Genomic DNA, 23937 nt, shown 5'->3' with positions numbered 1-23937 from the left:
TTCTATCCTTAGGACTGGTTTTGTTCCTGGCCTGGCACCTCCTAAAATCCCAGAGGGAGAAAAAGTTGACTTTGATGTGAGTTCATCTAATGATTGATCTAAAGTTACTCCTGCAAGCTGTCTGTTGAGTTGATTTCTTGATTATATTTCAGCTCACACTTTGACCTCTTCTTACGATTTCAAGGACATTCACAGAAAACGAATGGAAAAAGACCTGAATGAGCTCGGCACGCTGATTGAAGCTCACTTTGAGAAGCGAAAGAAGGAGGAAGAGGAGCTTCTGAGCCTCACTGATCGCATTGTATGTTCATATCTTTGTCATTCAATGCGATAAATCACACTTTTAGAATTCCAATATCACTCATATTTTTGTCATTACTGTCGTATTTCAAGTCCTATTCTAATTTTACAGGATGTGTTTTTGTCTGTAACTTTTACACCTCTTCCTCATTAGGAGAAACGCCGATCAGATCGAGCAGAGCAGATGAAGATCAGGGCAGAGAGAGAAAAAGAAAGACAGAACAAAGTTAATGTACGTATTGAGGAAAAATACTTTGTTTTCGATCATAACTGTGGAACAGACGAGCTCCCTTAACCCTGTAAGATGTCTAGGAAGCCCAAAAAAGAGAAACTGACATTTCAGAGTCTGACCTCAGGCCAATCCCAACTATGAATAATGCTTAAACTTCATTAAGCAAAGTACAAAGAATGAAATTAATCAAAATATGTTGATAATGGTTGTAGGCACATTTTTGTCCCCCAGGAAGAAAAAGCGAGAAAAGAAGATGAAGAGGCAAAGAAGAAAGCGGACGATGACGCCAGGAAGAAAATGATTCTTTCCAACCTGAGTTTCACTGGATACAAGGTGATGGATTCCTGACCCTTTCACAATGCCCACACACAATGAACTGTACATTGTAGCTAACCACCACGTGTCCTTCCCCTGACCAGCAGACACAGACTGGGCCAAAGAGACAAACAGAAAGAGAAAAGAAGAAGAAGATTTTAAATGAGCGACGGAAAGAACTGACTATTGATCACATGAGAGAGGATGCCCTTAAGTAAAATAAAAACAAAAACATTTCTCATTTCTCCTTTCAAGCCAAAGACATTAATGATCAATATGAGATACAAAACTTCCATACTTCATCCTGTGAGCACTGCTTTACCTTTTTTTGTCCATGCAGGGAAAAAGCAAAGGAGCTGTGGGAAAGGGTGCACCAGCTGGAGGCAGAGAAGTTTGAACTTCAGTATCAGGCCACAAAGCAGAAGTATGAGGTAACATATCACACGGAAATGCATCATAAAAATGTCATCATTCTCATCTACGTTACAAACATGAATTTTGAACACACAGACTCTGGGAAGCAGGCCAAAACAAAACAGGCCATGACAGAAAGAGTTATGAGATACTTACATAGGACAACAGATAATATCTGACAACAGATTTCACAGCTACCATGAGTGGAACTCAGCCAATGATAACTTGTGCATTGACAGTGATGAAAGAGAAAAAGTCTTAGCTGCACGCATGTTTATTACCCTGCTAATTAGCTTAGCTTTTAGCTCCCCTTCTAAGTTATCATACATAGACAACACAAGGCAGTGTGTAAATCCAAGCTGAACTAATAAACGAGTACTTTTCATCAATTTTAAAACACATCTAATTAGGTTAACTAAATGAAGGACAACAACTTCAAGTGGCAGGAATTTAAACTAAGTCAGAAGTTGAAACAGAAGCTACAAATGAGCTACTCTGCTAACTTGTTCCAGTTTAGCATGACTAGCTAGTTTAGAAAGTGTTAGCCTAGTGTACTTTCACATTGTTCCCTCCATAACAGAAGGTTTGGTCATTTCCTTTAATGAAAAAAAATCTGTTAATAAGCCACATATGAAATAGCTGAAACAAGTAGGCCAAGTAGGTTTATTTTGGTAAAGCAAAGGCTAGTTAGCTATCTCACAACCAAGCTTAATTTTCAGAACATGCCTCACTATAATAAACAGTTTCCACATTTTTCCTTCAGATTTTTTTTAGAAGCAGTACACTGCAGCAGGTTTTTAATAAACATCCAAACACATCTTTTTCTTTGCAGGTCACTGTGCTGAGAAACCGGGTCAGTGACCATCAGAAAATGTAAGTCAACTTTGCTATGGGAACAGTGGTATGTGTTTTTTTAAAGGTATCATACTATCCTCCATTTTAAACAAGTTTAAAAAGGTTAAAGTCCCAGAGCTCCCTGAAACATATCTGTGAAGTTTCTTGACATAAATCCACTCTGATCCTGTATTCGATCATGTCTATAAGCCCCTCTATTTCAGCCCTGCTCCGAACAGGATGTTTCTGTGTCTGTAGCTTTAAATGCAAGTGAGCTGTGTCTGACCACGCCCCTCTCTAGAAGGGGATGTGGCTTGGGCTTTCTTGCACCGTGCCCGATTGTTTACGGTGAGAAGGCAGACTCAGAGGGCAGAAAAAACACCTAGCTGTGGGAGTGACACCCACCTGGGGGAGGGGTTACTGCCCTTTGTGATGTCACAAAGGGCAGAACGGACTGTTTGAGCACTCATTTTCTGAAAAGTGGAGCAGGCAAAAGACGGAGAGGATAGCAGGATAGAGAGGATTGCATAGTATGTAACCTCATTCGGCATGTAAGCTAAATATTGAGAAACAGCAAGAATAACATATGTTCAAAGAGAGACATAAAAGGCTATTTCTGTGCAGGCCTGTATCACCACTTTTAATAATTAGGCTACTTAACAAACAAAGTGAACCTTCCATAAAGACTGTATAAACTCCTAGCAAAGTAGAGTCCAGTAGCTTTGAAAGTAAAATTGGATTAAGTATTGTTCAATTATTCCTGTACTCCACTCTGCTTTGATAGAATAAGTCCTTAAGTGACCTCCTTTAGTTTCCCCCTCCTCTTCCTGGTTTGGCCTCTCTTCAGCTCCTCTCACATCACTGATCTCCGTTCGTTTGAAGCGGCTTCAGTAACAGCTGTTTGTGCCAGCTCAGTACATCCAGTCAAACAGGACTGGGAAAACAAAAAACGCTCAAGCACATGAGAGGTGTTTTTATAAAGGGCAGGCCAGGGCATCTAAACAAAATATATGAAATTGCAACAGAGCTACAACAGCTGATAGATCTTGTAACTGCTATGTGATATCATCTGGGTTCATGTAGCTCACAATAAAACAATGACTGACCCCTGCTGCCATCCAAATCATGTCAACCCTTCCTCCTGATCACTCAAGGATCTAAAGGAAACTTTAACAAGCTGATCATGTTCTTATTTCAGCAGAAGATGGAGACTGGATTTGCAAGCATTTCGATTATGTCGCTGATATTATTCAACTGTTATTTATAACCATAAATTGTAAAAGCTCAGAGTGTGTCGCAGAATAATAATAAAATGTAAGTTGCAGGAGTCTTGTAGATGGGGTAGCAACAGAAGATAAAGATAGCAGGAAACTATTTGGTCCCAAATCCCCCTCCAAAAACAGACTGCTGTAAAGCTTTCAGTAGCTACAGTATCTGAGGCCAGCAGCTGCTTTCTGCAGAGCAGTGGTTCCCAACCTGTGGGTCAGGACCGATAGAAAGAGCCCCAAGATAATTATTTGGGTACAAAGATGGGACAAACTAAATCTTAAACACCTCTAATTTTTCCAGTATCTCTTGTTAAAAATTGCATTGTTTTGCATGTTCATACAGGCACAAGAAAACATCTAACAGCTAATTCTGAAATATGAGCATAAAAGTATTCAAATAAAATGTTAGTAGTGGCATTATATCACGTTATGTTGCTTGAAAAAAGCAAGGCTTACCTCTTTGACATGATTTTTCCTGAAATAATTTACATTTCAAATTCAGCTGAAGAGAGTGACTACTTTGCATCAGTAGGATAAATATGTTCTGCAGACTTTAAAGGTCATGTATTATGCAATATACACTTGACCATGTTTTTCTAACACTAATGTGTCCCCAGTCTGTCAAATAATAAAGGGGGTTACTTCCCTTTGTGACATCACAAAGGGAAGTAACCCCTCCCCCAGGTGTTACCCTCCCACAGCTAGGTGTTTGTTCTGCTCTCCTAGTCTGCTTTCTCATTTTCAACAATTGGACATGGTGCAAGAAAGCCAGAGCCACCCTAACCTTTCCAGAGGGGCGTGGTCAGACACAGCTCATTTGCATTTAAAGCTACAGACACAGAAACAGCCTGTTCTGATCAGGGCTGAAATAGAGGGGTTTATAGACATGATAAAATACATAATAATAAAATGTATAACTTGTTGAAAAGGAGGATAATATGTGACCTTTGATATGTTTTAAGAGCTGTTAAATAGATGATATGAAGATGAAACACATGAAGGCAGGTTGTGAAAAAGACGTTTCTTTATAAATCTGAAAAATCAGCATTTCATGAATTTAAAGATGTTTAACAAGGCATTCATTTAACAATTAATCCGTTTGGGACTTATCCATGCCCACATTTTAGCACTGATTTAAATTATGCAGCAGGTAGAGTCTGGACCTGAACCAAGAGGTGACTTTACAATTTCTAAAGTTTAAATTTAGAAGTAAAACAAAAGCAAAGAGCATGAGCCAAACAGTTCATACTATAATACTAATGCATGTACAAAGAAAGGTGGTTGAGTTTGCATCACAGATAAGGCAGGTTGTCTGTATGCTGGCTTGTATTAAAGATTTCTGCTGACTCAGCTTTATTCTTAGTCCAAAGGGGAAGAAGCGCGGCCTGAGGAAGTAACACCTGACATCAACCTGCGAAACACTGGCATCATCTGACAGCCAAGAAATTACAGAGAGAAACGTGAACAACATTCTGATGCTTGAATACTAAATCATGCAAGAACAAATGTTTACTTGCAAAACTAATAAGATGCTCTTCAACATGTTTCTGTAGGAGTGTCTCTGATTGCACACTGATCAGGCAATGTGATGGAGCTTGTGTTTATTTAACAGGGATTTGAAAGGAGGTGTGTGATTCATAATGACTTTAACATTTAAGGGCACAAAATTCGACACAACTGTGCTTATGCAACACTTAATTATATGCCCTACAAATATATCTGTCATTTCTAGAGTAGTAAAAGTGGAACTGAGACCAATTAACTGGTTCTTCTGCCTTGGATGCTGTGTTTGCAATAAATACAAATCTTTCTTTAACAAGCAGAAATAGAATCTTTTATTACTTGTAAGACTTTGGTTCTTTCACTTGTGGGAACTTTTTGATGAGCACTAACTTCAAGATGGTCACATAAAGCCACACCTTGTTTAATGAGGTTGAATTGTGTTTGCCAAATTTGTCAGTCATTGTTTGCTATGGCAAACCAGTTATTGCAATTGGCAGTTTTAGGTCAACTCATTTAGCTTAGAATATAAAGATTATACCTCTAACAGTGCAAAGTGATTTATTTAAAAGTGATAAAAAAGCCTCATAAATCTAAATATCACCAGTGACACCAGAAAGCTCTCACTGCTTTTGTTGGATTCTGTGTTACATAATGCACAGTGTAATAAAATGACAGGTGTAGAGTCTGGCTCAAGGAGCTCATTCTAAAGCCTTGGATGATAAATTATCTGGGTGGAGTACAACTGAATTCAAAAGATGTGCAGCTCATCTGCCACATGCATGAGAGGGGTGTGATGAGACGTGAGGAGGTTCACCGAAACTCTTTCTGCTGCACCGGCGACGATGACTAAGGATGAGCTTAAGTTCTCAATAAGAGATGATTCATGGAGTCATTTTCACTTTTACGGTAAATCTCCGCCGGCTTTATTAACACTTAAAGACACAAGGTGAACCATTCAACATCACACTCATACATGTTTGTAAAAAGCTGTCTTTACTAAATGTAAACACACAACGCTGCTTAAGATAATGACCCTGTTCTTAAAGGCATAATGACAAAATCTAACAACTGAACATTTTCTGTAATTCATTTTCAGTTTACAATGTTATATTATGATATACACTCATTAGCCACTTTATTAGGTACACCTTGCAGGTTGGAGGGGTTGGACCTGTTTTGCCTTCATAACTGACTTAATTCTTCGTGGCATAGATTCAACAAGGTGCTGGAAACATTTCTTTAGAGATTTTGTTCCATACTGAAATGATATCATCACATGCTGCAGATTAGTCGGCTGAAAATCAATGAGATGAATCTCTCGTTCCACCACATCTCAAAGGTGCTCTATTGGATTGAGATCTGGTGACTGTGGAGGCCATTTGAGTACAGTGAACTCATTGTCATGCTCAAGAAATCAGTGTGATATGATATGAGCTTTGTGACATGGCTGGAAGTAGCCATCAGAAGATGGGTACACTGTGATCATAAAGGGTTGGACATGGTCAGCAACGATGCTCACGTAGGCTGTGGCGTTTAAATGATGCTCAATTAGTACACAGGGACCTCGGCTGTAACAAGTGCTTATTTGAGTTACTATTGCCTTTCTATCAGCTCGAACCAGTCTGGCCATTCTCCTCTGACCTCTGACCTCTGGCATCAACAAGAGAACTGCCGTTCACTGGATATGTTCTTTTTTTCAGACCATTCTCTGTAAACCCTTGAGATGGCTGCGCGTGAAAATCCTAGTAGATTAGCAGTTGCTGAAATACTCAGACTAGCCCGTCTGGCACCAACAACCATGCGAACGTTCAAAGTCACTTAAATCACCTTTCTTTTTGGTGCTGGGTTTGAACTTCAAAAGATGGTCTTGACCATGTCTACATGCCCAAATGCATTGAGTTGCTGCCATGTGATAGGCTGATTAGATACTTGCAATAATAAGCAGTTGAACAGCTGTACCTAATAAAGTGGCTGGTGAGTGTATAACAAACAGGGATTTTAGTGCAAAATAAAATCTTAACCCTAAACTTTTAAAGCATGTGCATGGAACCAGAGAGGAACAGACCCAGTATTTATATTTAAAGACATCTGACAGCAGTAAAAACAAACAAAAAAAAAAGGTTATTAAAGTTTGCATCTGGTTGCTAACATGTTACATATCAACCTTCACCCAATTTTCCTACAGTGCTTCTGTTTGTTAGTTTAAGATGATGGAATGATTATATGGTTATTATATGTTAGAAAATCTGTAAGTCTTTGTGAAATGAAAAAGGATGCTGCTTAGCCTTTGGAGCGTTACCATCCTCGTGGATGTGCAGAGGACTTGCAGGTGAGTTTTGGCAGAGGAGGACTTTCAGAGATGGGTTTGGGCTGCAGAGTTAATCCACTATTTGAATTGACTTTTGTGCCGCTGTGGTAATGTCGTTCACAAATGAGGCCTTAGTCATCCCTTGCTGCAGGATCAATAGAAAAACATAAATCAGTTCTCAGAAATAATGCTGCACAAACACAAAGTGACACATCAGCAAACACATGAACAAAGCTCCACTGTTAACACAGACATTTCTTGATTTAAAAAAAAAAAAAGAAGTGGAAGTTAAGCAACAACAACTGAGGTTGAGAAATGAAGAGAACGCAACAGTGCCAAAATCTGCAGTACCTGGAGCGGTCACTCGAGGCTGGCTCCGAAGTGAGTCAATCCCCATCATGCCTCACACAAATATGGCAAATGTAACAACATATTTTTAATGTTTACAGCTGGTACCAAAAAAAACAACAACCGTTTTTTAGCTTTCATGAACTGCATAAATTTGTAAGATTATACATTATAGGGCGAATACTAGGTGTTACTCTTGCTAATTCACTCACTGAACTTAGCCTCTCGGCTGTGTTTGTATTGTCGGTGCCTTTTAAGGACTTTTTCTGCAAATATTAGACAGATTACATGATTTGCTAAGTGGTTTACAATTTACCAACAGATCCGAGACACATGTTTCTTCAGTGTGTTTAATTCAAGTATGAGTGTATTTGGATGTTAGCATTTAGCATTGATTTATTTATGGTTCCCAGTGCATAGGAGTCAGGATTGTTTGTATAAATAACCTTGGTAATACAAAGAGCGGTCCTTTAAAGTGACCTGGTACATTGCTTTTTAGTCTTAACAAACTCAATGGTTGAGTAGTTCATTCTCCAGTTTAAGAATTAGCCATGGGCATCATCTGTATTACTTTGATATCTTAGCTTTCCCTCTCCCCTCTTAGCCAAATGATTGATTTCTGCTATGATTAAACAATCCGATCAAACTCTGCTTACAGGGTGCCAAACTTAAGTCTTCAAAAAGACAGTTGTCAGACTGACGGCTGACGCCAGGGTGGCTACTGGGGTTTGCACAGACTTGTCGACTAGTTGACTTTACAGCTGGTGACGCTTTATGTCTGATGTCGACTAATTGCTTATCAGGACAGAAAATCTAAAACCGACTGAGCAGGACTATGATGGTAGAGGCAAAAACACTAAGTTTACCTGAGATTTTTTCTTAACCAAGTGTGACTTGGACTCCCTTATATGGGAGTCACATTACACATGTTATTGTTTCATACTTTATTGCAGCTGTTGCAGCCTGCTGTTTCTGTATGTGTTAACTCTCTGATTTCAGCAGCACATGGAATAAGTTTTGCAAATACACATTTTTGGCTGGTGGCAAAGCTTTACGTAATGGCTACATCAATTATTTTACTGGTTAAAATGTACTCGTACATTAAGAAGCAGCATTATGCATCTTGCTAATATATTGTCTTACAAGTGCAAACATTGTCCTGCATGTGTTCCTCTGAACCTGAGCTGCTAGATTCCAAAGCTGTATCTTTTTAATGCCTCATTTATGTTGGCTGGGCACTTTCTGAGAACTCTGTCTAATCCCTTCAACCTTTCTCCTTCAGTTTCTCACAAATACCTGAGAGAGGTGTGGACGCTTTAGCTGAGGGTAGCAAAAGGAGAGAGGACACACCCAAACCCTGACAGATCTTGGCACTCAGAGTTATGATTCAACTCACCTTCTTCAGGAAGCTTTGCAAATCTTTTTCTGACCAGAGGTTGTAGAGGAGCAGAGCTGCAGCTTTTTTGGACTTTGGAAAATATCTAAAAGGAAGGAAAGCAATAATTAAAGATCAGTTTGGACTTGTGGAAATCTAACATGTCTGCATAACACAGTCCCTGGTGAGTCATAGGTATTCCCCGTGTCTTGTATTATCTTATCTAGCACGTAGGCAGACACACTCCCTTACTCGTTTTGGCTGATTTCATTCAGTGACTTTATCAGCTTGTGGTTTAACAGGTGCTTGCCCATCTCAGGATCCTTCATAAGCAGGTAGTTGGCGGTCCGGCAGGCCATGGATAATGTATCGTCAGACTCGTTCCCTCCCTTGGTGCCGCCGTTGACGATGCTCAGCAGCTCTGGGAGGGCTTTACGAGCTTCAGAAACAAGACAAACAAAAGCCCACGGGGCTGTTTAACATGAGCAAACACTTGTAAAACTGCAAGTGAACACTTAGAATGATCAATTTCCAACCTGCCAAATACCTAAAAGGAGACTCTAAAGATTAATTTTCTGTCATATTTAAGTATTTTAAATGTTTCATCGTGTTTATAACAAGCAGGTGATGTGTTTTTAATGGAAATTCCATCCTACACCTGCGTCTTACCGAGGGTATTCTTCAGGTTTGGGTTCTTGGTCAGGTTTCCTACCAAAGCCACTGCATTCCTCTGCAGGTTGACTTTGTTTGACTTTAAAAGGGGACTGATAACTTTCAGGCCATTTAGCTTCTGTACAATGATCTGGCTCATTACACTGGAGACCTGTGAATAAAGAAAACCCCCGGTTGAGTGCATGAAATCACCGAAATAATACAATTTAAAATATTCTTCTTTTGTCCTGGTCAGTATGCAACATTACAGTGTTTTCTTTTTCTTTTCTTACAATGCCCTCCTGAGTGGTGAGGTTCTGCATCGCTCCACAGCAGGCTTCTTGGGTTTCTTCTTGCTGGCTGGTGGCGAGCAAAGACAGGTAACTCTGCAGGGTTTGGGAGTGAATCAGCCAACCCGCTCCGTTCGGCTGTGGCTCCTCAACGACTGGGAAGTCAAAGTGGCGCTAGAACAGCAAGGGGACAGATCATCCTCAGCACAAACTGAAACGTTTTTTTACTTAAAAAAAAAAGAAAAACTACATTTTAAGGATTCTGAGGAAAAAAATTGTAAATCAAAATGTTTTTTTTTTTTCAATCATTTTCCCTGTGCACGAAGCAAAGAAGCAACACTTTGAACACTTGTGACATGTGTTTATCTTGCCTACAGACTCCATACAAAGGAAAAAGGTATCACCTTCAGAAATCAGGGCACAGAGCTTTACAGGCCAGATTAAAGCCATTAAAAAGATTTAATGAAATCATTACTGCCATAATGTTTATACAATTACAGGAGAAGCCACACTGAGGAATAGGATTAATGGCAGTATGCATGCTGACAGGTACTGTCTAGACAAACTGGCAGGTACTATCAACAGGAACTCCTGATTCACTGTCATAACCAGAAGTATCCCCTGGGCATCAGTATGTTTGTTGGTCTCTGTCATCGTCTCACCTCTTGTTCTGGTGATTTGCTCTGCGGACTGAAGCAGCCGATGGGGCTGCTGTCGCCCATTGACTGGCTCCTGTTCACATTTTTGGCCAAAGCTGTGAGCCTGCTGAAAAGAGCCGGAGCCTCGTCCTCCAGCTGGAACGTCAGGTTGTGCAGGATGCACACGCAGTTTTCTAGAGACTGTTTCGACAGGCAACACACAACACAAGGGCGATTGTTATACTCGGGTGTTTGTACGCGTGTTGAACCTTGATTTCACACAGAAAAGGCAACACCTCAATTTAGTTGTCGAGCACTTTCCCACACACTATTGTTTTGCTTTGTGACATATTTAATCAGATTATCAGACGGTGGATTGGCTGTTACTTTGCACCATCCCTGTATATTAAATTGGTAGCTGAAAACAAAATATTTCTCAGTCTATTGTGAATGGAGATACTTTGCCTTTAATTAAGCTGCAACACAGAAATCGCTAACATCAAAGGGATTTGAGGCTGAGAAATTAAGACAACATTTGACTGCCTTTCCTGCATGAAAACACTTTGAAGAAGCTCTGGTATAAAAAAAAAAAAACAATCTCATAAATGTGTGTCACATTTTGCAAAAATTACTTTGTTATATTTATTTTAGTGATCAGGTTTAAACAAACTTCTCTGGCTTAGTTGAATTAAAAATGGTTTGGGACTTACATTTTAACTCAATCAGAAGAAACTGATAGTCACAGAAATAAGACGTGTGCAGACGAGAGCTTTTTAGTTTTCGAAAGGAAGTTTTAGGAAGAATACAGAGCACAACCGCAGTATGACTCAGCGATGTGTTTCTTGCAGTAGAATTATTTCTTTCTGCAAATGACAATGATCATCTAAATACGGCTCATGCAGCTTAACTTTAAACTGCGGCTCCTCGCTGCAGCTGAATTGAGACACAATTACAATAGTTACAATTACCTTATTCAACATGTGTCCAAAGTAAATCTTCATACATTTATGAAACATACTTATTTCAGGTTTAAGGGTAAAGTGTGAAGCAGTCTTGGTGAAATGGTTAATATGCTTGGCCTTTTTTTTACCTTTGCCTTTCTTTGTGTGTGTTTATGAGCTCAGACTTTCCTACTAAACACTTCCAATTTCTAATATCCATTGTTGGGAATGTCAAACATAATTTAGGGACAAATTTCAAGTGAAAGAAGGAGAGAGAGTAACAGAGACAGAGCGATAGAGGAGACACAGTTGACCTTGCTGAATAAATGAACCCTTACCTTATCATCCGGCCTTCCTGCGTCCACACAGTCTCCTACATAACTGACCAAAGAGTCGACCAAACCTCGACATTTTCTCATCGCCTGTCGGTTGTTTTGCTTTGCACTGCTGATGTTTCTGTGCAAAATAAAGATGTTATACATTCTAGTTTAGAGAAAACAGACATTCACATTAATGTAGGAGGTAAAAGAGAAGAGGTATGAGGTGTCTTTTTATGAACACACAGATTGTATTCACAAATACGTTTTTGCAAATATATATGCAGGCATTACTCAGGAACAGATTGACACCATTTGAACCAATCATGTCAGAGTTAATAAGAAAGGATTTAATAGAAAGTTTGGCTGATAGGATTCCACATGGCGTTGAAAGCAAACAACAGTAATCTCGTATAAGATCAAGGAAGTGAATAAAATACAGCAACAGTGTAGTCAAACAGTAACAACTTTCCCAGAGTGAATCAGGAAGTCAGTTCAATCTTTTTCATCTCTCCCATGTCAATGGCTCACACAGAACTCATGATAACTACGGATTAAGTAGCAACACCCTTTAGACGATTGATGGTCGTGTGACGCACATCGATTTCAAAGGAGGGTTATAAAAAAAAACCTTCAGACTCTTCTGCCTGAAGATCTCGTTTTTTTTTTTTTTTAAGCAGCAACTTTAAGAAGCAAAAACCTCTGCAGACAATACTTTGGCTTCATCTTTGTGCAACAAGAAAAGTCGTTTCTATCATCCCGGGAAAGATTGAGCAACACCTGTATGTGAAAGTTTGCACCGCTACATAAAAAACCCTGCAGTGCAGTTTAACAGCACAGCCAAGTCCAGCCTCCTAAAATGAAAATATCTATCTAGAAGTATTAACATTAATGTTAGTTTTTACGGAATGATTTAATGCAGAGTTTCTGAATCAAACTACATTTACATCTCATTTAATGTAAGGTCTTATTTAATCAAAGTAAAATACTACAAATATTTGTTCAATGGGTGATCAAATAAATCAAAGTTTTAGCTCATCAATTAGCATATGCTACATATACAATATATATCCACTTTATTGAAAAAGTATTTGAAAAAAATCTGTGTTTCCCTTTACTTTGAAACCAAGAACATCATGCTCATTACAACCCTACCCACCTAGATATCAACAGTTTGAAGGGTTTGGATGTTTGACAGAGTGTACTTCTATTATTATTACTAAACAAGTTATTTAAAGTGACAGTGTTTTGAGCACATTTAAGTCTTCCCTGCCTCTTGTTCACTTCTATAATGACTGATTCAACATGTTCCTGATGCAGAGCAAGCAATTATTTACATGGTTTGTTTCAGTCTTGGCTTATCATGAATCTATCATCATGCATGTAATCATAATCTACAATTCATTTAGCAGGCGTTTTTATCCAAAGTACATCAGAGAGTAAGAACAACACAAGCCAGTTTAGGAGGAAACAACGTCAGTAAGTGCTAAAGAAATGCTTTAAGTTTGCACCGGTGCTGACAGGCAAACACAGAGGCAAAGCATATTAAAAAAAAAATGTCATCATCAACAACAACATGAACAGCTTCTCATGAGAATTCTTATCAGCATCAACAACATCCTAAATATCATCGTCATCACCTTCATCATCATTATCATTATCAGTGACATGGATATCATTAAGTGTGTAAGTGTTCCTGAAAGAGGTAAGTCTTCAGCTTTGTCTTAAAGGCTGAAAGGGACTCTGCAGATTGAATATAGGTTGGTACAATACATATACCACGTATTTGTGTATATGCATATAAACATCGCACAAAAAGTTGTAACAATGCTTTTTGGCAATAAATCTTGTACAGTTGGAAAGCCTGTTTATTTCTCTTTTAAATGGTGTCACATTTGTAAGGAACATGCATTCTTGGGATGAGCAGCAGAGCTGAGTATGTGAGTTGCGCCCATGAAAAACTTGCCAAACACAAATTTCATTACTTTTTGTAGGATGTTTATGTATCAACCATATGTACAAATTAATTTGACCTTTGCAGGGAAACATTTTAAAGGCATGCAAAGTTAAAGCTTTGTCATGAGCCACACAGGGGAAACATGATCAGCATACGAAAGCCAAAGCAAAGAATGTTTTGACACAAGACGCTATGTGGAGTTTCTTGCTTACCTTAGACATGCGGTGGCGTGATAGAAGACCTCGGGGTCACTGTTGGACTGGTCAGGACCTGTTGTGTAAGGCAGGATCACGCGCTCCATCAAAACCGGCAGAGCGCTCTTCAGCAGGTCTGGCTTCAGGCTGTCCACGGAGGACAGATTCCACAGGAGACCTGGAACGAGTAAACATTTGCTCTTTAAGCAGAAGTTCAAACAAACACTTACTCACTGCTTGAGTCAAAAATATTTAACAGTTATATTGTTTTAATAGATTCAACATTCACTTGAGGCTGATGGCAGGACGAGAACAACATTTTCTGGCTATAGTTCAAATGCAATCATATTTTAACCACAGAACATGTGCAACATTAGCGTCACTGCAAGCACAGAATCAAGTTGATTTTGGCAACATGATTAAAGCTCTATTAACACTTTGTGGTACGACGAAACTCAAGAAGAGGCTTAATGATTCACAGCAGTAGTCAAACAGGGTTCTATTATCGCCTCTCTCCTGCCTCTGTCTGCTTTGTTTGCACTAAAAGATGTTTGTATGTGAATGCATGCATAGTCGCATATTTCAGAGTTTACTCATACCTGTCAGCTGTTTCTGTATCTCCACAGAGTCGGTCTCTCTGAGCAGAGCCACGGCCTCGGTGATGCCGCCGCAGCGATGCATCTCCTCCTTGTTAGGGTTGCTTTTAAAGGACAGGTTACGCAGAGCAGCCGAGGCCGTCTGGTTCACTTGAACACTGGGACTGCGCAGAAGACCCACCAGAGGAGGGATCCCACTCAGCTTTAATACCTGCAAAACAAGAGGGTGTCATGAGTTAACACAGCTGAGGGAATCATTTTCAAACAGTCAAATTAAAATCAAATCAATCACACAAAGGTACAGTTATACTCTACTTTGGGAAAATAGCACCAAAAACACATGTCAGAGGCAAAGCTGCTAAATACAACCATGCAGAGTCTCTAAGAGAGATTACATTAAACATCAGTAGCTGCATTTTAAAGATACATTTCTTGAAATTATAACCATGTTTTTGATGATAAAAACAGCCTTGCATTTTTCAGCAGTAGCCTTTTTATTTGTTACTCTCCTGTTATTACCTCTGTATGTGGTAGTTTTCAGTTCAGATTTTCAATGCATACACAAGTGACTAATGGGAAGTCTAACAAGGCCGTATTAAAGCTAAATGCTAATGCAAACTGGACATTTTCTATTGTTACAGGCTCACGTTGAAGCATTAACCTGGTGAAACAGAGCAGCTTTTATCATCCAATCACATAACTTTGTTTGGGCTGTGCTGTTAACATACACCAGCTGCTCTGTTATGTATTTCACAAAATAAAACTTTGTTAAGCACAAACACTTCAGAAAAAAAGGGCGAAATACCTCAAATTCTGTAAGATCCCTCCCTAACTGCATATTTGTAAAATGCCACAGAGGAGTGAGAGGCAGTAATTGTGGGAGGCGTGTCGTTGTGGTTTTGGTGGAGTGTGACCTCAGTTGAACTGAGCCTGCAGTTTTACTACGAGATTCTCTCTGCTGTTTGAGCGAGTGTGGACGACGCCCTTTAGTAGTTGTTATCACATTATTTATCTACAATTCTACAATTCTACAATTCTACAATTCTACAATTCACTTAGCAGACGCTTTTATCCAAAGCGCCGTACATCAGACAGTAAGTACAACACAAGCAAGGATCTGGAAAAAAAAGGGAACAATGTCAGTAAGAGCAAACGGATCAGTTTTGAGTCTGATTGGACACACAGGTGCTGACAGGCATTGCACAGAGGCAAAGCACAACATTGACGGCAGTTCTTGAGAGCTCTAATCAGTATAGAAACCATCTTATAAGTCATCATTATCAAACAAAAACAATCGTCACAACCATCATCATCATCAATGATATGGAGACCATCATCATTAAGGTCGTAGGTATTCATGAAAGAGCTGGGTCTTTAGCTTTTTCTTAAAGGTGCAGAGGGACTCTGCAGATCGAATGGAGTTTGGAAGTTCATTCCACCACCGGGGGCGACAGAGGAGAAGAGTCTAGTCAGAGACTTAGGACCCTGTTGTGAAGGTTGGATTTCATTGGCAGAGCGTATTGGGTGGGAGGGAGTGTAGACCTGGATGAGAGAGTTAAAGTAAGGAGGAGCCGTTTTTGTCGCTGTTTTGTAAGCGAGCAGCAGAGTTTTAAATTTGATGCGAGCAGTAACTGGGAGCCAGTGTAAGGAGATGAACAGCGGAGTGACGTGCTCTTTTAGGAAGGTTGAAGACCAGTCGTGCTGCTGCATTTTGTATCATTTGCAGAGGTTTGATAGTGCATGTAGGAAGACCTGCCAGTAGAGAGTTGCAATAGTCCATCGTGATATCACAAGAGCCTGTACCAGGAGCTGTGTAGCATGTTCTGACAGGTATGGTCTGATCTTCCTGATGTTGTACAGGGCAAATCAACATGACCGGGCAATCGAGGCTACTTGAACCTTAAAAGTTAGCTGGTCATCAATCATGACACCCAGGTTCCAGGCAGACTTTGTGGCCATGAGTTTGGTTGTTCCAAGCTGGATATTGATCTGTGGTTGCATAGAGGGACTGGCTGGGATGACAAGGAGCTCAGTCTTTGAAAGATTGAGTTGAAGGTGCCGTTCGTTCATCCATTTAGAGATATCAGCAAGGCATGATGAGATTCTTGCAGAAACTGTAACATCGTCTGGCAGGAATGACAGGAAGAGCTGGGTATCGTCTGCATAGCAGTGGTATGAGAAGCCATGAGAGCGGATTATTGAACCAAGTGAGCTTGTGTATATGGAGAAGAGAAGGGGACCAAGCACTGACCCTTGAGGTACCCCTGTGGATAAGCAGTGCGCTTTGGACACTTCTCCCTTCCACGACACTCTAAAGGATCGCCCAGAGAGGTAGGACACAAACCAGCAGAGGGCAGATCCTGAGATCATCTTCAGCAAAGGTGACTCTTTATCAGCCTTATATGTGTTGTTAAGCTTTGCATATTACAAAGTCCTCAACAGGCCCTTATAGATTGTGTTTACAGCCACTTATAAAGAGTAATAGTTCATTTATGATGTTTGTTTCTGCTTATCAGACGTGCTAATGCAAACATTATCAACAGCTGTGAACTGCACAGTCTGAGGCTATAAGCCATAGTTCTTCTTTTAATGCGTGGCACATTAGCTGCTCTCACATACACAGAGTCTAAAGTCTGAAATATACCTCTTACAGTGTCACGTAATGTATTACAGAGCCTTGGATGGATTGAACTGCCAAATCCAAACAGATATTTTTGCACCTTTTTTAAAATATGTTTTTGGGGCATTTTTGCCTTTTTAAGATAGGACGGCTGAAGAGAGACAGTTCATGTTGGGAGGAGAGAGTGGGAGGGATGACATGCAGCAAAGGGCAGAGGTGGGATTCAAACCTACAGCCACTGCAACGAGGATTAAAGCCTCCATACATGGGGCATGGGACATAACCGCTAGGCTATCTAGTGCCCCATTTAACAGGTTTTTTTTTTTTTAGCAGCTTTTTTAACAGACGTGTGTTAAAAACTGGAAAAAATACAAATGTAATGTCATATTTCCTCTTAGAGTTGTTTATATCATTTACCAATATCAAGTTTTCTCTCAGAAATATGCACCAATGAAGTACAGTATCAACTAACAATTCATTTTTTCCAAATTGTAGTAGTGTTTTTTGTTTTGCTGCATGCTCCTCAGTTGAGTTAGTTGCTAAATAACAGAAATACCAAGCTCAACTGGACTCATACAGTTTGTTATCTTGTTCCCTCAGAAAGGATTAAAAACACATTCTTTCTGGTACCCATAACAAGTCAAACCAACCTTGGTCAGTGTGACCTAATTCGAAAAATATCTCACTTCAGGGTGAAAATTTTAATTCAGCACACATACATGGCTATCAGCAGACACGGTGAGAGTAGATAATGACTCAAATTTGGCAGGAAAATACATCCGATATTTTCCTTCAACTTTTCTTACCTGCTATTTGTCAAACTCCCCTCACCGCTAACGCTCAGGTTACACCCAGATGGAAATTATTAACAGTCTAACTTGATAAGATAACAAAGCACCGCACCTCGTCTTTGGCCTTGTCATCAATGAAAGTATTGTGCTGTATGAAGGATGCGCCGCAGTGCTGATATGTCTCATCACTGTTGGACAGATACTCCACAGCCTCCTTTATGGTGATGTCTGCAGTGCCACTGTTTCCAGTTGACCTGCAAGATGAACAGTAACACAAAGGAATGGTTTGTTGGTTCAAATATTATTCACATGATCTATAAAATTGATTCATGTCAGTGAAAGAAAAACTCACCCAGAATCTACTTGAGTCTTTGGAAGAGTTTTGAAAGTTTCAACTTTGGTGTTCACAAACTGAGTGTTTGTTTTGGTCAGACCTGTGCCGTTCACAACGCCGAAAACAGGCTGCGGCTGAGTGGGAGACTGAATCTGAGCCTGGCTATGAGACTGAATCTGAGACTGGCTATGAGACTGAAACCGAGGCTGGCTATGAGTCTGCATCTGAGGCTGGTAATGGGTCTGAATCTGAGCCTGGCTATGAGACTGAATCTGAGGCTGGTAATGGGTCTGAATCTGAGCCTGGCTATGAGACTGAATCTGAGGCTGGTAATGGGTCTGAATCTGAGCCTGGCTATGAGACTGAATCTGAGGCTGAAGCTGGGACTGTGATGTGGAGCCCTTTGTAAACTGACTTACGGACCTTTCGATCCTCCTCGTGCTCATGTTTGAGAGGAGTATCTGTGAAGCCCCAGAGCGTTTTGGCATAGAGCGCTGCCAGGCCAGATCTGGCTCGCTGCGGCTGGTAGTGTTTTTCCCTGCACCTAAGCTCTTGTCATAGTGATAGTTAGAAGCTGCAGTGTTCTTCTTCAAAGTGGATCTTGTTTGGTTGTTGACGACCTGACGGTTGATGTTCTTCTCCAGAGAGAGCTGCAGAGCCAAAGAATACATATGTTCGTGATGAACGCCCTTTCTTTCCAAGGCTTATTTCAACAGCAAATACGTGAGGCGACAGAGTGATCGACACTGAGCTGTCAAATCAAATTGAGAGAGATCGTTTTTGGTGTTCAGTAAAGCAGCTTGTTTATATGAACCTCTGGCAACCTCCATGGGAATGTCTCGAAAACACATTTTAGTTTGACAAGCGGAAATAACTGGAATGATGTGGAAACAGGTATTTGAGGAGGAATTGGGCGAAAAGTCAACTGAGGACAACATTCTCGAGCCATTGAGTCATACTATTGGTAGGAGGGCCTCATCATGTGTAATATACGTAAAGAAATTATCTATTTTTCAATACTATCAGGATTACATTTTGGGAAAAATAACACTGTGATTAACTGGAAGCCAGCCCGTACAAGGGTTGAAGGCAGGATAACAAAACATCTGAGGTCTGTTTCAAAGACTCACCGTTAAAAATACACATTTAATCCAAGAGAAGTTAGTGTTATGACCCTTAGATTGCTCCATCCATAATGCAGTTAATGAACAGCAGACAAGGTAGAGGAGATCATTAAAAGTAGAGGCCAACCGGTTAATCAGCCAGCCGATATAAATGTATCCAGTCACTATCGGTATCAACTAATTTTATAGCACATATGCGCCGATATTACAAAATATATTCCCCAGTCAAAAAGCATTTAATTTGAGTTTCATTGTATTGAACTAGCAGTTCTCCAGAGTCAAGCAGTGAGAGAGAATAAAACCTGAATGTGGCAGTAATGCTACACTGCAGTATTGAATACTTCTGACTTAATACTTTTTGCATCGTTTTTTATATTTCTTAATTACCTATTTTTATTTTAAGGGTGTTTATATGCTCTATTTTATTCCCATTTCTATTATAGATTTCTATATTTGGTAAAAGAGCAAATCGGATTCTGTAAAACCGTTAAAAAAAACAATTCCCTCTATGCAACCTCTCCCTCGTAGAAATGTGATCATTCATATATGATAGGAATTTTTTTATTAGATATTTATTCTTCTAATGGGATAATAATTAGTCAGCAGACTGAATAGTCAACTCATTTGTTAGAAGAAAACTGAATTTGTGTTCTGTCTCAGGAAATTAGCTTTTGAAACACTGTAGGTGTTTGTTCATCAGCAAATTGAATTCATCATTTTGTCCCTACACAGAAAAACACATATTGGTAACTGCATATTAGCATAATGTTTGCATTGTTAATATGGGGATTTAATGCTTTACATGATGCGTTTCTGCAAATGGAAGACTTGGCCACTGAGACAATCAATAGTTCATCTGCAGCCCTAATCTAAATACTATCTTAAATACAGTATACGCTGTACCAAAAAAAGCTAATTCCAAGGTATTAACTTAAAAAATAACAACTAAATCAGCCAAATAAAACTATTTGCATCATTTGTTCAGAGCAGAAGAAAGAAAAACTCCTCCCCATGTTGCTGGAAGCCCACAAATATGAGACACAGACCTCGGTGGTTACTAAAGCCCTCCTGCAGACCAATATTTATTCTCCATGACAACACTGAAGATAATAACAATACCGGGAATAAGAGTCAGACTTGCCAGTCAGTGGTGTAATAAAAAATACAGAAAAGCTCCGTAACTTACAGCTTTAGAATATCCATTCCCAAAGAAGACACCGCCATTAGCTGCACTCGTCCTGGAGCCGTCCACAAACACAGTGTCATACACAGGGCCTGAGGAGAAACGTTTATCAGCTGTTATCATATGTACTATATTATATCAGTTATATTATACACCTGACATCAGTTATATTATATACCTGACATCAGTTATATTATATACCTGACATCAGTTATATTATACACCTGACATCAGTTATATTATATACCTGACATCAGTTATATTATACACCTGACATCAGTTATATTATACACCTGACATCAGTGTATTTGATGTATTTCCTCTGTTTGACCTTAAAGTTAAAACGGTTAAATATTCAGTCCCTCGGCTGCACGTTTGATCTTTGGTCATGAGCTCGAGTTTTCATGTAACTTAAAGAGGAATTTAAGTCCAAAAAGAACGGGGGGAAAAGCACACAAATACACAATGACCTACTTTATATCTGTAGAAATAAGAGCACTATAACTGGCTATAATGGAGAAAGAGCAAATCATAATTTATTATTTCACATGAGCATTTTTCAATGTCAACTAGAACCATATTACATTTTAAAATCATACTTCTCCTCAGGTGGAGACAGTGGAAACAACTATTCTTAGTTTGTTTTTTTTATTTTTTATCTTGATGATTTAGAATAAAATATGAAAAAGTGAACAATATTCAGGAGTATCTTCCAAAAAAATAATATAAGGCCATCTTAAATCATTAATTGTCACAAATAAGTGAATAGCTTGAAGTATCCAAGTTCATGATGCACCAAATACATTTGATCTCCAAACAAGTCTGAAAGGAAGTCTGAGGCCTTCTTCACAGGTAACAAACTTACCCTACTCACTTCATCTTTAAGGTCAAAGAAGTCAAATCCACGCACATTTATTCTTCAAAATACTGAAAGTGTGTAGTTTTAAAGACTTCCACAGGATTAAAAACCTGACCTCAGTGTCATGTCAAGGAATTGAAATATAATGCATTAAGAGTTCAAGCGGGCGGCCCAGGTTCAAATCCGACCTGTGGCTCCTTTCCCGCATGCCATTCTCAATTCTCTCTCTCTCTCCCTGAATTCCCACTGTCCTATCTCTCCAATTAAGACACAAAATGCCCAAACATAAATATTTTTAAGTCCTAAAAAACTATTAAAGCGAACACTACTAAGTCAACACTACAACTGAAATCTGAATATTGTGTCTCCACTTTCAATAAGGAGTTCCAGATTACATGATTAAAAACGTCCTGCGACATTACAAGCAAACTACTGAACAGATGCATTGTACATTTAGTTTCAAACATTGAGGTCTGGGTGTATTTGGTGTTTACAGAATAGGTCTAAATAGTTGTCACAATAGGATGTACAAATTCCTCGAAGATGCTACATCACCCCCTCCCCCCCTATAAATCCCGATCTGTATATACACGCAGTACAGCCCACATCTCTGTCCCTGGAGTATGAAAAACAGTGCAGTCTGCTCTTACTTGTTGGAGACAAAGAAGTAGATCCCCCGCTCCTGTTGCTGGAATTTCTCTTGGTCCTCTGGAGAGTTTGCACTTGTTCCAGGACGCGCTGTTGTCCTGAATTGAACTGATTCACCGACGGCAGAGCCAGAGACGTGTCGTCCACATTATGGATGGAAATGGCTGATTTCAGCGGGTCTAGACTCGTCATTTTGTATTTTATTTTTTAGACTGTCCGTCGCCGATCGCCGATTCACCAGTGTCCACGGGAGGCTCAAACAGGAAGCCAGTCAGTCAGCCTGCGGTGTCGGTGAGTTTGTCTGAAGTAATAAAAGCGCACCTTGTCCTGCCCTGCCCTGCCTGCTCCATTAGACCGCGCCCAAACCCACAGGCACAAACACAAAACGCCTACGAGTCTAAACTGAGGGCTGGCTCATTAGCTTTCACTCTGCACTTTCTCTGACTGGTCTTGACAAACGCCTTTCTTTTTAGTGGACCTGTGAGGCTGGTTTACATGACCCCCAAGGGCAAACAGGTTCAGGAAATACTGCAGAGCTGTGCAATTAACGACACCTGTAGAGTATTTTCACTGTAGAGTATACCACTTAGTTTATACTTCATTCACATGCAGAGATAAATACTACACTGATTCATAAACTATCATGAGAACACTGCCATTGGCTTTACTTGGGTAAAGTACATTATGTGTAATCAGTCAAATCTACATGATTAACAATAAGAAACACTGGCTCAGCAGTAAATCTTCCCCTAAGATCAATGTATGTTTGACATGAAATATGACATGACATGTTTATGACTGATGTAAAGGTGATAAGTTGTGGTTTCTCTGGTTCAGATAAAGCTTCATACAGCTGTCAGGTGTATTAAGTGATGGGGGGGGGGGGGGGGGGGGGGGGGGGGTATTGATTAACTTGACTGTTTTAAGACTTGGAGGACATTAAACTGTTATTAGAATATAAAACCCATGATCGAAATTTAAAAGGAGAAAACCCACATGGGGTCAAACTGCTAACAGCTTCATGCACATGACAAAACTCACACTTTATAAGGGCTCCTAAGCAAAGAGTCTGTTGTATTTGACAGTTGTATTATTTTATTGTGTTATATACAGTAAATCTTACCGTCGTTGTCATGACAACTGTGAAATCAATGTAGTGCACAACTTCTCTCTGACATATAGGCTAGTGCAGTAAGTACACTTAAAGCCTTGGAGGTTCTTACTGTAGACTAGCTACTGGTTAAATAAAGCTGATCTGGGAAATAAAGAACAAGAGACATAAAAATACCCATAAATCTTTTAAATCACAGAACTTAAGTTAATGTTTTTAGTTACTTTGCTATCCTGTGAAAAAGCAAGCTCCCTGAATACATACCTGCTGATATTGTATTATTTGACATACAGTACCTCTGTACTTTCACTTTGACTACAATTTGCATGCGCGGCTTTAGCTGTCGTGGAATAATGTAATACTGTATGATAAATGGGCTGCATTGTGCAACACCTTTCTAGTCTTCCCGACCACTCAAAGCACTTTGCTCTTCATGCTTCCTGGCAGCTTGAGACATAATATGCATACTATTCAGACTTGTATTTCAGAAAACAATCGAAGCACTTCACCTACGGATGTAATTTATCATCTCGTAGGGTCTGGAAACCAACCGGTCAAAGAAGGTTTCAGTCCATCATGTTTTCAAGTCATGTCGAGGTAAATATGCTACTACAGCCTTTTATTACAGCCATGTGCTTTAACCATAACTAATCAAACATGTTGCATAACCAGCACACAGCAGACTGGATCATGACAAATGAGAGGGAGGTACTAACTTGAGTAACCTATAGCGCTATTATTGTAGGTTATTATAATGTAAAAATCTAATTTACCCTCCACTATGGC

General features: G+C 39.6%; 2 protein-coding genes across 4 annotated transcripts in view; one reads left to right on the top strand and one right to left on the bottom strand.

Annotated features, from left to right (window-relative positions):
- Positions 1 to 5201, top strand: part of LOC132978256 (troponin T, cardiac muscle-like) — a 162113-nt gene extending 156912 nt beyond the window's left edge. For 2 of the 3 annotated variants that reach the window (XM_061043402.1, XM_061043401.1), the window contains exons 3-10: positions 13 to 76; positions 185 to 301; positions 455 to 532; positions 764 to 865; positions 952 to 1061; positions 1188 to 1278; positions 2094 to 2134; positions 4727 to 5201. In XM_061043402.1, coding sequence (XP_060899385.1) covers positions 203 to 301; positions 455 to 532; positions 764 to 865; positions 952 to 1061; positions 1188 to 1278; positions 2094 to 2134; positions 4727 to 4760 — 555 coding nt within the window. In that variant the 5' untranslated portion in view covers positions 13 to 76; positions 185 to 202 and the 3' untranslated portion in view covers positions 4761 to 5201. The remainder of the gene's footprint in view (positions 1 to 12; positions 77 to 184; positions 302 to 454; positions 533 to 763; positions 866 to 951; positions 1062 to 1187; positions 1279 to 2093; positions 2135 to 4726) is intronic. The other variant, XM_061043403.1, reaches the window with a different exon arrangement.
- A 1646-nt stretch (positions 5202 to 6847) lies between these two features.
- On the bottom strand, positions 6848 to 22357 carry pkp1b (plakophilin 1b). Its single transcript, XM_061043395.1, has 13 exons — positions 22043 to 22357; positions 20537 to 20625; positions 18245 to 18876; positions 18005 to 18146; positions 14485 to 14692; positions 13904 to 14063; positions 11756 to 11873; positions 10501 to 10677; positions 9842 to 10012; positions 9567 to 9720; positions 9150 to 9336; positions 8919 to 9003; positions 6848 to 7319 (listed from the first exon to the last, which is right to left on the bottom strand). The coding sequence occupies exons 1-13, from the start codon at positions 22230 to 22232 to the stop codon at positions 7245 to 7247; spliced, it is 2388 nt and encodes a 795-aa protein (XP_060899378.1). The 5' UTR covers positions 22233 to 22357; the 3' UTR covers positions 6848 to 7244.
- Between the last annotated feature and the right edge of the window lie 1580 nt (positions 22358 to 23937).

Source organism: Labrus mixtus, chromosome 7, assembly GCF_963584025.1.
Source record: "Labrus mixtus chromosome 7, fLabMix1.1, whole genome shotgun sequence".
Classification (NCBI taxonomy): domain Eukaryota; kingdom Metazoa; phylum Chordata; class Actinopteri; order Labriformes; family Labridae; genus Labrus; species Labrus mixtus.
Note: the sequence above shows the minus strand (reverse complement) of the source record. Positions and strands in the feature narration are given on the sequence as shown.